At 61.2% G+C, this 13234-nt stretch overlaps 1 protein-coding gene and 1 long non-coding RNA gene across 19 annotated transcripts in view; one reads left to right on the top strand and one right to left on the bottom strand.

The window, feature by feature from the left end:
• TOM1L2 (target of myb1 like 2 membrane trafficking protein) overlaps positions 1-13212 on the top strand; it is a 73546-nt gene extending 60334 nt beyond the window's left edge. For 4 of the 18 annotated variants that reach the window (XM_081583517.1, XM_081583521.1, XM_081583518.1 and 1 more), the window contains 4 exons: positions 250-367; positions 1372-1447; positions 9300-9336; positions 9896-13212. In XM_081583517.1, coding sequence (XP_081439643.1) covers positions 250-367; positions 1372-1447; positions 9300-9336; positions 9896-10044 — 380 coding nt within the window. In that variant the 3' untranslated portion in view covers positions 10045-13212. Of the gene's footprint in view, positions 1-249; positions 368-1269; positions 1452-3410; positions 3501-7751; positions 7812-9299; positions 9337-9895 lie in introns of all 18 variants that reach the window. The other 14 variants (XM_081583522.1, XM_081583514.1, XM_081583504.1 and 11 more) reach the window with 9 other exon arrangements.
• LOC145543096 (uncharacterized) lies at positions 2985-10063 on the bottom strand. Its single transcript, XR_014080437.1, has 3 exons — positions 8795-10063; positions 6196-6400; positions 2985-5032 (listed from the first exon to the last, which is right to left on the bottom strand). It is a non-coding gene; the product is annotated as an uncharacterized LOC145543096 (long non-coding RNA).
• Positions 13213-13234: the final 22 nt, after the last annotated feature.

Raw genomic sequence — 13234 nt, 5'->3', positions numbered from 1 at the left:
ACCTATGTAATATTTGTCACATAAGGGACCCTGGTCCATGGCCACTGTGACTGGCTCCCGGCGCTCCCTGCAGGGCCCACCTGTTCACTGCTTGCCCTCGTCTGGGAGCTGCTTGGGGGGCTGAGGCTGTTCTCTACCCTTCTTCCTCCCAGGACTTCCACCCACTAGGGGCAGCCCACTGTGGAGGGGGGGGCCCTTCCTGAGATCAGGCCCACATCTGTGGTCACCTGTGCTGTGTTCTGTGTGCAGACCTGGGTACGGAGAGTGTCAGCGGCACCCTGAGCTCGCTGCAGCACTGCCAGCCCCGGGATAGCTTCGACGTGTTCGCCCAGACCAGAGGGAGTGCCTCGGCTGAGCAGCGCAACCCGTACGTGGGGGCCCTTCTGGTGGCTCTGGGGACACTAGGGGGGCTGACCCTAGCCTGGCCCCATGGCCAGCATAGTGGGGCCTTTAATTCGCCTAGACCAGGACTTCACACTCTGGCTGCTGCGGCCTGGCTGGAGACACCGATGCTGCATGAGGCATGCATCCCGGCCATGTCAGTCTGTCCAAGTCGGGGCTCTGCTGCTCCCCCTGCTCGGCACTGTGGTTGCAGGAACCGCCTGTGAGGGGGCGGGTGCGAGGGGGGCAAGAAGGTATGGCGGGCAGGCAGCAAGTTGGTTCCTCGCCCCAGGGGTGTGTGCAGTGGCCTCCCTGACAGCGACTCTGGCCACGATGAGCCAGGTGGAATTGTGGGAGGTGATTCCAAAACACACAGCCCCCTGTATCTGCTGCTGGGAGCCTTCTGTTCAACCTCGACCCACCTCCCAGGGCCCAGCATCTTGATGCATCCAGATCTCTGGGTCTGTGCTCAGGGCTCAGCAGGTTGAGCAGGGCCCAAGGCCCCCCTTCAGCACAAGAAGTCAGGAAGTAGAAGAGACAGCCCCACAATGAGTGATAGACCCTGACCCTAGAACAGGAGACCCCCTCACTTGTCAGATGCCTCCAAGGCCACTGCTCTGCTTCGTATGGCTGCTACCTCGCAGGACCCTGTCCTTGAGCCTTAGAGATGCCTCATATTGTTACTTGGAGACGCCTCATATTGTTGAAAGGGGGGCACTGAGGTGCAGGAGTGAGCAGCTGGACCTCCTGGCTTCAGTTGCCTTCAGACCCTGGCCTAAATGCCGAGGCTGCCAAGCACTCGTGAGGAATGTACTGTGGCCAGAGGGGATGACCAGTCCACCCCCATCCATCCCCATGATTACCCCATTTGTGGTCCTTTCTCCCCAGGCCCACCTTTGAGGACCCCCAGGCCGTTGGAGGCCAGAGGGGATGACCAGTCCACCCCCATCCATCCCCATGATTACCCCATTTGTGGTCCTTTCTCCCCAGGCCCACCTTTGAGGACCCCCAGGCCGTTGGAGTACCTGCTTCTGCAGCTGATGGTCGGAAACAGAGCTCCGAAGTGGTAGGTCTGGAAACCTGTTTTTCTGCCTGGAGGGAAGGCCGGGGTGGGGGTGGTTGGTGAAGGTGGCTAGAGAGTTAGGGAGAGCTGATGGTAGTGGGGGCAGACCTGAGGGGCAGACCTGGGTGAGCCACGTCAGCTTGCTGAGTCCCCCCACCTTGTGGGAGACCCCAGTATCAGCTTTTCCAGGAGGACACAGGCCCCGAGAAGGGGAGACTGCGAGGCCAGCCCAAGAATCGGCAATGGGCAGGGCTGCACCTCAAGAGGTCTGTCTGGGAGCTCCGCTGTGCCCCCTGAGGTGGCTTTGGGCTCTCTGGGCTCCTGTGGTCAGGAAAGGTCTGTCCCCAGAGGTTGCAGTGCCCTGGGCTGGGCAGCACCCCGACAGGTGAGACCTTCACAGAAGGGAGTCCCGCAGGCCCACCCGCCTGTTCCATCAGAAGGGGGTTGATGTTCTGGGCTGGCTGGGGAGCTGGGCTGCAGGGGGAGGGGCAGCACTGAGAGTGGAGGTTGGGTTGTTGGGGCCCCAGATGCCGCGATGGCTCTTTCTGCCTAACTGAGAAACGTGTGGCTGTGAGTGAACAAATGCATGTGGGGCAGACCGTAGCCCCAGAACAGCTACCCACGCCTGTCCTGGGCTAGCAAGGGGCAGCCCTTCCTCAGCATCAGCCCATGGCCTCCTGCAGCCCCTGTCCAGGTGGCCCGAGCAGGCGGCAGTGCTGTGGCCTGCTGTCTGCAGGAAAGCTGCTCCCCTGGTCCCTTCTGGTTTAGGCAGCTTGGTTAGAGTCGTGCATCTCTCCTCACCAGCCACTAGGGGGCACCAGAGAGCCAGCTCAGCTGTGGCTCTCAGCGCCCCGCCCCCTCAGACCCCTGAGGCCGGCTCTGCTCCGGGCTCTGGTGGTCATGGTCCAGTGGCTCCTGTTGCAGAGGACCCCTCCCCCTAACTCAGGACACCAGGGGGCCGGTGAGGCCCCTCCCCTGGCCCCCCCAGCCAAGCTAGCCTGGTCAGCTTCCCTCTCTGCCTTCAAGCCTGCCTCACCTGGCCCAGGTGTGCCCCAATGCCAGTGCCCGAGGCTCAAGCTCAGGAACGTGGTCAGCTTCTCACCCTTCACCCTGGGTGGCGGGTGCCTGGCCTGGCCGCCTCCCTCTTGTCAGCATCTCCACCTGCGGGAGACAGGCTGCTCCCCATGTGTCCTGCTCAGTGGGGGATGAGGGAGCAGGGTTCCTGTGGGCAGTGTGTGTGTGTGTGCTCCTGTGGGGGGCATATGGCTGTCTGTGCATGTCCATATCTGTGTGTCTGTGAGTTTGTGTGTCTGTGTGTGCGTATCCCTGTCTCTGTGTGTCTGTATGTCTGTGTCCATGGGTGTGTCCGTGCACACACACACTTACATGCGTCTTCAGGCCTGTACTTCAGGTTTTGTTGTTCATATCCTAAATAGTGCTGACCTGGAAATGAAAACTGGGCCAAGGGTGAAATTAAGAACACAATAAAAGGGGGAAAATTACATAACCGCACCTCCACAGTACATCCAAATCAGGAGTCTTAACTTTAAATACTTTTACTATGTAAGAAGGTAATGTCCACAAATTCAGCATTCACATTAAGAATTGCAAAAGGAACACACAGGTAACTGAAAGGGGAAAAGAGGAAAAAAGCAGAAATGAGAAGAAATAGAAATGATTATACCACAGCTGCTTCTGTGACGTCACCTGTCGGTGACCCCAAGAGTCCCAGGCGGGAGGGCATCCCCGAGGGCCTCAAGAGGTTTCCCAGGGTGGGGACAGGGCTTGAGCGTTCCCTGCCCTGTTGGGATCCCCCGTACTTAACTCCTTCTTTTATGCAGGAGTCGAGGGGTATTTGGGAGGGGGTGGGGTGCTGGGTCCAGCTCCTCGGTGACTTAGCTTCTCTGTTTCCATGACACCGGCTCTTGCCTTCTTTACCACGGGTCTCGCTGTGACTTTCCTTTCTGGGACGTTTCTGTTCTCGACCCAGAAGAGAGGTAAAGGTGGGGACTCCGCCCTGGAGCCCATAGACAGCTGGCTCATAGCCCAAGGAATGGTGAGCGGTCAGCAACCGCGCTGACCCCCTGTCCCCCCAGCACTTCCCTCTGTCGCCTGCTGAGCCCCTGTGAGTCGGACAGTCCAGGGCCACCCCCCACCCCGGTGGGTGCCCAGTCTCCCCCTCCTGTCTGTCTCCTTAAGCCACAGACTTCCAGCCCCAGAAACACAGCTCTGGTTTTCTGCTGAGCTCGGGCGTTTGCAGGAGTGAGAGGAGGGCCCTTCCCCCTTCACTGTCCCTGGAGCTCTGGGCAGTATTCACTTTGCAGGATGAGCACAAGTCCTGTGGCCTCTGCCTGGGGCCGGGGGGCCGGAATGTCGCTAGAGGACAGGCGGGAAGCCCCCAGCAGTGAACGTGGCCATCCTCGGCCCGTGGGGTCTGTGCTCACCATGTCCCCCAGAAGGGTCTGCGACCCCTGAAGAAACACAGACAACAGGAACAGAATGAGAGGAGTCCGGGGCGGGGGCACTGGGATCACACAGGCAGTCAGTCCTGGGAAGTAGGGTGTCCGAGGCCAAAGCCTGGGAGGGTCCCTCCTGCCTCGTGATCAAGTGACCCGAGTCTGCACAGAGGGGTCGCCCGCTCTAGCCTGCCTCCCGGGCAGAGACCAGGTCACCTCTCTCGGAGCCACCACCTGGTTACCTGCCTCTGCCGCGGAAACCAGAGGTCTGTGTGTCATGGGGCCAGAGTGGGAGATGCTGGACACTCCAGGAGGAAGCAGGACTGACTCCTGGGACCCGGGCCAGGATGGGCCAGTGGATGGCTGTTCAGGCTGGGCCAGCATGCCTGGGCCTGTGAGTGGCACAAGGTCTCCTGGCAGAGCCAGGTATGGCAGGGCCACCACAGCCCTGGCCAGGGTGTCTGCCTATCCAGTTCGGAGCCGGTAACTGGGCCCAGCCACACTCGGGGTCATCGCCCACTCCTCCACAGCCCTGCTTGCTGCCCCAGGCCCAGGGCCAACCTTAGAGACACATGCTAGCCAGGCCCTTGTCTGCTTCTTTGGTGCAGGCTGGGGCTCCACCCCACACGTGTGAGTGGCCTTACAGCAGGACTCCTTAGAGCATGTTCCCTCCATTGTCCAAATTGGGAGGATCCATCGTGTGTCCTTTGACCTGTTAATCCTGCAAAAAAGGATACTGCCCACAACGCACGGTGTGGCTTGGCAGCCGGTGGTGGCGCCGCTCCTGCCCGGCCCCACCTAGAGCTCCAGGCTCCGACTTCAGAAATAAGCCCAGCTAACAACTAACCCCGCATCTCACCTGCCTGATTGCAGTGTGTTTGTTCTTTTTTTAAAAAACAGTGTATATTAATTGCTTTGCCTTATTTCCCATAGTGTAGAAACCCAAGTCTTTCCAAACTGCCAGAGTACAAATTCTTTGCTTGGAAACTTTTTGTACTATTGAGTGAGACCAAGGGCTTGTTGACAGTGGTGAGGAGGTGGAGGGCGGGCTGTCAGGAGGGTCCACAGCCCCTGGATATCACCCTTGAGTCCACCGCTGGCTCCAGCCTCATTGGAAACAGCGCAGGTTTCCCTGTGGGGAGGAGAGGCCCTGAGAATCTTCTGGTGCAGCTTGCCAGGGTAGGGGAGCAGTGTAGGTGCCCCATCTGGCTTCAGGGTCCTCCTGCCTCTCCGGGCTTCGGTCAGAGGGCACACGGTGAGGCGGGGGGGAGCCAGGGAAGCACAGAAGAAACTGCGGTAGGTCAGCAGAGAGTCTGCTCCAGGTTTGGGGCGGGGGCAGGGCTCCCTGTGCAGATCCGCAGCCCCCAGACACAGCTGAGGGTACCTGGCAATGGCTGAGCTGGTGGCAGCCCCCTCCCTCCTGGGCCGGTAAGTGAGCCGGCCGGCGAGCTAGCCGCCCGCCTGCAGCCAGTGCAGATCAGGGCTGAGGACAGCCCATCTAGCTATCCTGGGTGAGGGAGTCCGGATGCAGGTCCTCATCGGGATCCCCACATGAGAGGTGCCTTTGTTTCTCTCTCCTTTCCATCTCTTTCCCCCACCTCACGCTCCGCAGCCCCCTTGCCCAGGAGGTGCTCCCCGCAGACCACGTCAGAGGCCAGGTCGCTCAGGGTGAGAACACTGAGATTCCTTGGGCCTGGGGATGTGCCTGCAGCCAGGGCTGTTCACAGGGCAGCTGAGTGTCCAGCGTGTCTGATGCGCCTGGTTGTCACAGAAACTTTGCCCTGGCTCAGTGCTCCCACATCGACCACGTGGCGGGTGGCTCGTGAGCCCAGGCACTGCATCCAGCCAGGCAGCGCGGCCCATCCCAAGGTCTTATGAGCTGTCCTGTCATCCACACTCGACCTACTCCACACCTCTCAATCAGGGGTCAGGCCCAGGGCTCCGAGCCCTGGGTTTCTGAGTTAGAAACAGAACGAGCAGCCCAGAAGTGAAGGGCTCCAGGGTGGTGAGTGGTGGAAGCCGTCGCCCCATTTCACAGATGAGGCTGGGGCCCACAGGCAGGGAGCTCTTGGAGAGGGGCAAGTCCACCCAGGGGAGGGGAGCTCTGCCTCCACCAGCTCGAGGGTTGAGGAGCTTCTCACAGGTCAGTGTTTATCTTCTGAGCGTGCTGGCTCTCAAGATCGGTCCAGAGGGGAAAATGGGGGCATGATCCCTGACCCCAGGGGATCAATTCTGAACAGTAATGAAGGCTTAAAGCCCATGACCCCTTTAGCGGCTTTTTTCAAGCTGTGCTACCTGAGGAGTCTCTCTGCTCGTCCTGGGCAGGCTGAGGCTGGTGGGCGTCAGGGACCCCCTGCTCCGGCAGCTGGAGTTGCTGGTTTCTCCCTGGAGACATGCTGACTCTCCGTGCCGGGTTCTGGGAACTTGGCAGGTAGCAGGCGCCCTCCCCGAGGCCGGCATCCCGGCTTAGAAGAATCACAGTAACGAAAACTGGCATCTCCTGTCATGAGAACGTGTCGGGTGGAAACCCTGCAGGCAAGTGTGAACCTGGGCAGCTCATGCCCCAGGTGCCCGCTGCTCCCACTCACTCAGGAGGGAAGGGGCCTCAGGTGCTGCCAGTGCCCATGGCGGCCCACCCTGCAGAGCAAGGACCACGTGTCCCTCAGCCCCATGGTCATTTTCAGGGTGGTTTTTCATTCCAGCATTTGTAAGGACCCAGTAGGTCAAATAAATACAAACAATCTGGTGGAGGTTGGGCTGCACCTCTCTGAAACGCCTGTGGAAGCCTGATATGGGGTCTGCTGGCCTGAGTGTGTGGCCCTGGGGTGAACCCAGCTGCAGACACAGTGCTGGAGAGTTTTCTAGAAACAGTGGGCTTGCGAGTGAATCCCAAGAGGTACTTTGTGGGCCAACCTAGGTGAGGACACAGGTCACTTCAATCAAGGGCCGTCCACCCATTTCTCTAGGCAGGGAGCCAGTATTTCATTAGCGTGACTTCGGGGGGGTTAAAGGTTACTCTTACTTCTTATCACATTACTATCTTATGACATCTGACAGCAGCTTCACTATTTTCAGCCAGATAGATTTTTCGGGCCCTTGGCACAGGCAGCCCCGGTGTGGACAAGGCCCAGGCGATGGTTGGGCGCCCTCCTTTTCTCAGGATCCCGGCCCCCTCCCTGGCTCCCCTGCCCCCTCCCCTGCTCTCAGGTGCCCTTTTCCCTTTGACGGGGGCAGAGGAGGGGTGGCACAGGCAGTGCTGAAAGCTGAGAGGGGAGGATGGGGCGAGAGGAGGCTGCTGCATTCAGGCTGCTTCGCGGTTTTCCCACTAAAGAGACACACACATGACCTCAGCCCATGGCCCCTCTGGTCATCAGAGTGCTTGCTTTTGCCTCTGTCTGCTGGTGGAGGAATTTGCTGGGCTGCTGTGGGCCAGGCCAGCCCTAGGCCTGGGTGCCCTCCCCACCCGGAAATGCCCCAGGATGCATTTCAGGATCCTTTCAGTGAGCAGAGCCCGGACCCCTGCCAACCCCGCGCCCTGCGCCGCCCTGGGCCATGGCCGCGCAGCCTCCCCGTGCTGCTGGGGCCCTGGGACCAAGGGCGGACACACTAGTCAAAAAGTTATCCACTGAAGAACGCGTACTGCGCCTCCTCCCCGCGCCCGCCCGGCCGCCGCCCCGCTTCTTAGAGCTGCTGCTTCCCTCCCCGCCGCCTCCCTCGGCTGCTGCCCGCCTGCCCAGCGTGTCCTGCTCTGTGCCCCTTTGGTTGCCTTGGGCTGCCTGCACTGACGTGTCCGCTGTTCTGTCTCCCTGCCTGGCTGGGGGCTGCCTGGCCACTGCCTGCCGCCTCCGCAGATTCCCGTGGTGCAGCCCTCGGTCATGGACGACATTGAGGTGTGGCTCAGGACCGACCTGGTGAGACTCCACGTTTCTGTCTTGGTGGGGAGAGGCGAGGCCCAGTCCGGGGCCCCTTGGGGCTGGCCTGGGGGCCCGAGGGGCTGCTCCCTGGGGAGTGGAGGAGGGAGGCTGGGCAGGCGCCTCCAGGACGCACCCTGACTTTTCCCAGTCACTCTGCGATTCCAGGTGTGTGCTCTTGGGTTCTTTTGGTTTTTGTGTGTTTTTTCATTTTTTTTGGTTTTCATTTTTTTCTTTTTTTTCTTTTAATTGTGAAATTTTCACAGTTGTGAGTGGGTGTTTATTTTTCCATCACTGTCATCACCCTTCCCCAGCGTAGCCTGGCATCTTGGCTTTACTGGCCCCAGAGGCCACTGTCTTTATCCCCAGAGCCAGGCATGGAGGTTAGGACGTCATGCGTCTCCCCATGGCAGCAGGTTCTGAGAGGGGAGACTGCGCTGGCCGGTCCCCCCGCCCCGGCCCCATGCCGGCCCCCCGCCAAGCACTGTCACCCCCTGGGGGGCTGTTGGTGGGGCTGTTGAAGAAATGCACCCTGGAAAAGGGTGCTTGCCCATGTCATGGCTGACGGGACCGTCACCCTGACCTGGGGACACCTCATTTCCTGTTTCTTGTCACCTCCCGTCAGGCCCCCCACTAGGACGGCAGACCTCAGGAGGACCTCCTGCCACTCCAGGCCAGCACACCACCCACCCAGCCCCAAAGGCAGGCTTTCCAGAGACACTCACTGCCCTGCAAGCCGCTGCCTGGGGCCCGTGCCAGGGGAGGAAGAGGTGCCCATTAGGTTCTTCCCAAGAGAATGCCTGGAGAGAAATAGCTGCTGTCACAGAGCAGGCGGGCACACCTGGCCCCCCACATCACAAGGGGGGACCCGCACTCGAGGACAGATCAGGGACGGAGGCAGGAAAGAGGCCGGGGCCATGTCCACCACCCGTCACTCTCTGTGCAGGGCCCAGTGGCCCCTACATCCCCCAAACAGAACTGACCTTCCAGAGCGTCCTCAGTGTCCGAATCGGGGCACGGAAAGAGACTGGTGCCGCTCCTAGGAGGCCGGGGCCCAGCCGACCCCCTGCAGGGGCGCCTTGGGGTCAGGCCCCCATGTCTCCAGGCCTCAAGCGGTTCCAGCTGCTAGTGTGGCCTTGAACACCCAGCGCCATGCGCTGCCCGCGAGGGTCCGCGGAGTGGAGGGGTGCCCAGAGCCCGGCCTCTCCCTGCTCTTCTGCGGTCCTGCTCCGAGTTTCAGCAGGGAAGGACCTGCACAGTTCAGTTTTTTCTTTCTGACCTTTCTGGAGGATCTAGAGCCTCCTCAGCTTTTTGTTTTTACTTTTTAAAACAAAGTTTCTGTTTCTCCAATAAGATGAGAGCAGTATTCTGCTCTTGCAGAACTCAGGATGGGAAGTAGGAAGTATTACGGGGTGTTGCTCTGGGGGTGGGCCGCAGGCGGGAGTGGCCACGGGACAGCACTAATGCCCTCTCTCTGCTCTCCCACAGAAGGGCGATGACTTGGAGGAGGGCGTCACGAGCGAAGGTAGGCTTGCCTCCGATCCACTGTGGCTGTGCCCTTCCCAGGCTCTGAGAGCCTCCTTGCCCCCTGGCGCCTCCCCGCTCCTGGGCTCTGTCCATCCAGGTCACGTGCTGATGTGGGAGGTGCCAGTAGGCACAATCGGCCATCCCAGGTCCATAGGACCCCAGACTGGCACTCCTGACTGGTCTGCCCCTCACTCCCGAATGGTCATTGCAGCCAAGACAAGACACATGCCATGCAGTCAGCACAGGGGATGCCAGTCTGGGGCCCTCTGTAGGCCCTGAGCCCTGCTGGGGTGGGGGTCCCTGCCAAGGTCAAGGAGGAAGTTGCCCCTCCAGCTCTCCCTGTCTTGCCACCAATGCAGATCTGGACGATGGAAAAGCACCAAGTCAGTCGTGGGGCAGGAGTCATAGCTGCCCGCTTCCCTCATGCCCCCTGGTTTGTGGCCGGGCTTCACGCCTGCCCTGGTGGTGTCAGAGGAGGAAAGGGACCCTCGCCTGTGGGATTGGGCATGGCAGCTGAGCCCCTACCCATCCCTGCCGGGCCTTGTTCTGTGTTGCAGAGTTCGATAAGTTCCTTGAAGAAAGGGCCAAAGCTGCTGAAATGGTTCCCAACCTCCCCTCTCCCCCAGCGGACGCTCTGGCCCCACCCTCGAATCCCTCAGGCCGGAAGAAGCCGGAGCGGTCAGAGGATGCCCTCTTTGCCCTGTGAGCTGTCCTATGGTTGGGCCCCTCCATGGCAGGTCCCCTCTCGCCCCCGGTCCACAGCAGGTTCTGGCTACTCCTCCCATCCCCCGCCCCCACTTGGTCCGGCGCTGCTGTCTCCATGGAAACACCACTGTGTTTGCTCCCAGGCCTCCCACTCGCTGGGCCCAGCTTTAGCCACCTTCTCTTTGGGAGGTGGGACAGTGTTGCTGCAACTGCAGCCCCTCAGCCTCTGCCCTCCTGCTCCCTCTGCCTGTTTCTCTAGGATGAGCTGGTGGCTGGCCCAGCCCCAGGCAGGGCCAGCCCTTTGGGGCTGTTCCCGAGCAGTTCCTCTGGTCACTTGCCCACAGAGAAGGGGCTCAGACCCCAGCCCCATGCCCAGCTCAGCAGGCCTCTCCTGCCCTCCTGTGTCCCCCTTGGTCCCAGAAAGGGCAGGTCTGCAGCCGTGGGCTTGGTCTCGCTCCCCACTGCCGCTCCCTGACGAGCATCGGCACTGCAGTAGGCTCTGTGGTGCCCAGGGGTGGCATCTCTCATCTACCACCTGCTTGACCCTCTTCACTCTCCGCTGCTAGCCCAGGCCCACTGCCGAGCTGGGACCAAGGGGTCTGCCGCAGGCCCGTGGCTCCGGTGTGGGCAGAGCCTGCAGAGGTAACGTGGTAGCCTCGCTGCCCCCATGCACCACTCTGCATGCCGCCCCGTCTGTGGAGGGGCCTGAACGGTGAGGGCTGGCTCTGGCCGGCCCGGGAGAGCTAGGCGCCTTTCGGAATGTGCTTCGTTCAGCCCGGCCCAGGGTAGCCTCTGCCTCCACCTCCAGGGCCCACAGCAGCAAGCGGTTTTGACCCTGAGTGAGATCCCAGTGACCCAGCGGCCAGTGCAGCTCCAAGGCCCCTGTGCTCCTCCTGGGTGGGGCCTCAGCCTCCCCCACAGACTATCCTGAAGCCTGACCTCGCAGCCGACCTTGGCAGCGGGGGTGGCTGGCGAGCCCCACTCCGTCCTGGGTCCTCACTCAGCCCCAGCTTGGTCTAACCTGAGCTGCCCTGTGCCCAGAAGATCACACGGGGTACGCCTGCAGCTCCTCGCCAGCCCAGGAATCCTAGCCTGCTCAGAGCTCTAGCAGGTGCTCCCCAGCATCAGAGCAAAGCTGGGGTCTCCTGGGAGCACTCAGGGCGGGGTTGGGGGCTGTGAGGGGCACCAGCAGGCGTGGTGGACACCGAGGCGCCGTTGGGGGACCCACACCTGGCCTGGCCCCCCGCAGCTCCCTCCACAGGGGAGGCCTGGGGTCCTGCTGGCACCTCACACCCCAGCACCTCGGAGGACGCCCCTCTGTGTAGCTGGGTCAGCCTGCTGCACCCTGCCCAGCCGGGCCCCCACACTGCCCCTCCCCCCTGCCTGGTCCCACCCTCAGTTAGCCTTGGATGCTGAACCATCCGAAGCCAGCTGATGAGCTGCAGGGCAGGTGGCCTGCTTGTGCCTGGCCACTCCAGCTGGTATCCCCAGGCCTCTAGTGTAGCCTGGGGGTGTGTCTCTGTGGGGTGGAGCCTGCCCTGCCAGCCCAGGGAGGACAGTGGGCCTCCGGTGGTCAGTCAGTCCTTTGGGAGTCACAGCAGCCGGGCCCAGCATCTGCTGAGGGAGGAGCCGGCCTCCCAGGGGTCCCCGGGTGGACGGTGTGGCAGGGGCAGGTGCCTGCCCCGGGGAGACCCCACAAAGCCGTCCCCCAGCTCCAGCTGCTCAGCCAGGCCCGGTCTAGAGAGGCCAAGCCACTAGGGTGGTGAGTGGTGGCGGCCTCATCAGCCGTCCTGGCTGGAGCTGCTCCTCCGCTCGCCCATCAGGTTGCAGCAGCCTGCCCCACCTGCCCCCACCACGCCCAGGAAGCAGGTGCCCGCGACAGGTGCTGCTCGCCCTTCCTGTCCTGAGGCCCCAGGTGCCCGGGCCCATCTCACTGGTTCCCTTCTGTCTGGGAGGCTTGGCCCTCGGGCCGCTCTCCCGGGAGGGAACCCTGGCCAGAGCCTTCTGCCCAGCAGAGTGAGACCCTCCGAGCCACCAGCCTCCGCCAGTGTTAGAGACCGCAGATCCAGTATGTAATTACACTAAATTATTGCTGGGATTCCTTATAAGCACTAATTATACCTGATTATAGGTTAAAATATTTATTTTGTCAAAATATTTTCTTGGGGATGTGTTTAACCTTTTCTGTGTTGTGTGCTGAGATGTGAAAACTAACCCCTTCCTACTGCCTCTCTGACCAGTGGGCAGCAGCAAATAGCACTGAGTTCGTGTGACTGGGCACTGGTGGGCTTTTGGCCAGCCTGCCCCAGAGCAGCCCCTGCCCGGGACGCCCGGGGGAATGTGACCGATTGGCTTATCTGTGTGCATAAGGACAAGGGCCTCAGAGCTGCAATGGCTCTTCACTGGCCAGGCCAGAGGGCAAGGTGGCCGTCTGCTGTCCGTCCTCCTGTCTGTCTGTCAGCCCCTCAGAGTGATCAACCGTGCTGTCTGCCCTGGATCCTGCCTTGGCGTCCTGCCCTTCCCCTCCTTCCCAAGGTCCAGAGAAGGGAGCCTGGGGAGGTGGGGCAGGTGAGGATCCGGGGCAGCAGGTGCCCAGACTCCAGCTTCTCCTGTTCCTTCCTGCCACCACAGCCCACTTGGCCTCTGCACGCTTCTAACTCAGTCCAACCCAGCCTTCCGGAGGGTTCAGGGGCCTGTGGGCCAGTGAGGAAGAAACCCCATGGAGGACAGTTGAGCCTTTTGTACTGGCAGCCCCCAGGCCTGGGCCCCCTCCCCTGTCCCCGACATGGGCATAGCCAGCTTCACCACCCAGAAGATGCCCCAAGGCCCCCACCTCTCCCATGCCCAACTTCAGCCCTTCCTGTCCCTGGGGCTCCCTGAGAACGGCTGTCAACTCAGAAGGCTCATGGCATCTCTTCAGGTGCTCCTGGAGGAAAGGGGGTGAATATTTATTCCCTCGAGTTTGCACTTGATTTGTGAGGGTTCTCAGGTTTGTTGTCGGCGTCCCCCAGCCTGGTGGTCTGTCACTGTCTGTCTCTGCCGGCAGAGCAGGACTGGAGGGTGGGTCAATGACACCAGAGCATCCGTCTACCCACGAACTCTCCTAGATACGTCTGTCTAGTTTGGGATCTTGCATGTAAAATACTCCACAATAAACAAACAAACAGACTGCTGCTGTGCGATCTCTGTTC

This window comes from Giraffa tippelskirchi, chromosome 3 (assembly GCF_054371585.1).
Source record: "Giraffa tippelskirchi isolate mGirTip1 chromosome 3, T2T-mGirTip1v1.2.pri, whole genome shotgun sequence".
In the NCBI taxonomy this organism is placed as follows: Eukaryota; Metazoa; Chordata; class Mammalia; order Artiodactyla; family Giraffidae; genus Giraffa; species Giraffa tippelskirchi.
Note: the sequence above shows the minus strand (reverse complement) of the source record. Positions and strands in the feature narration are given on the sequence as shown.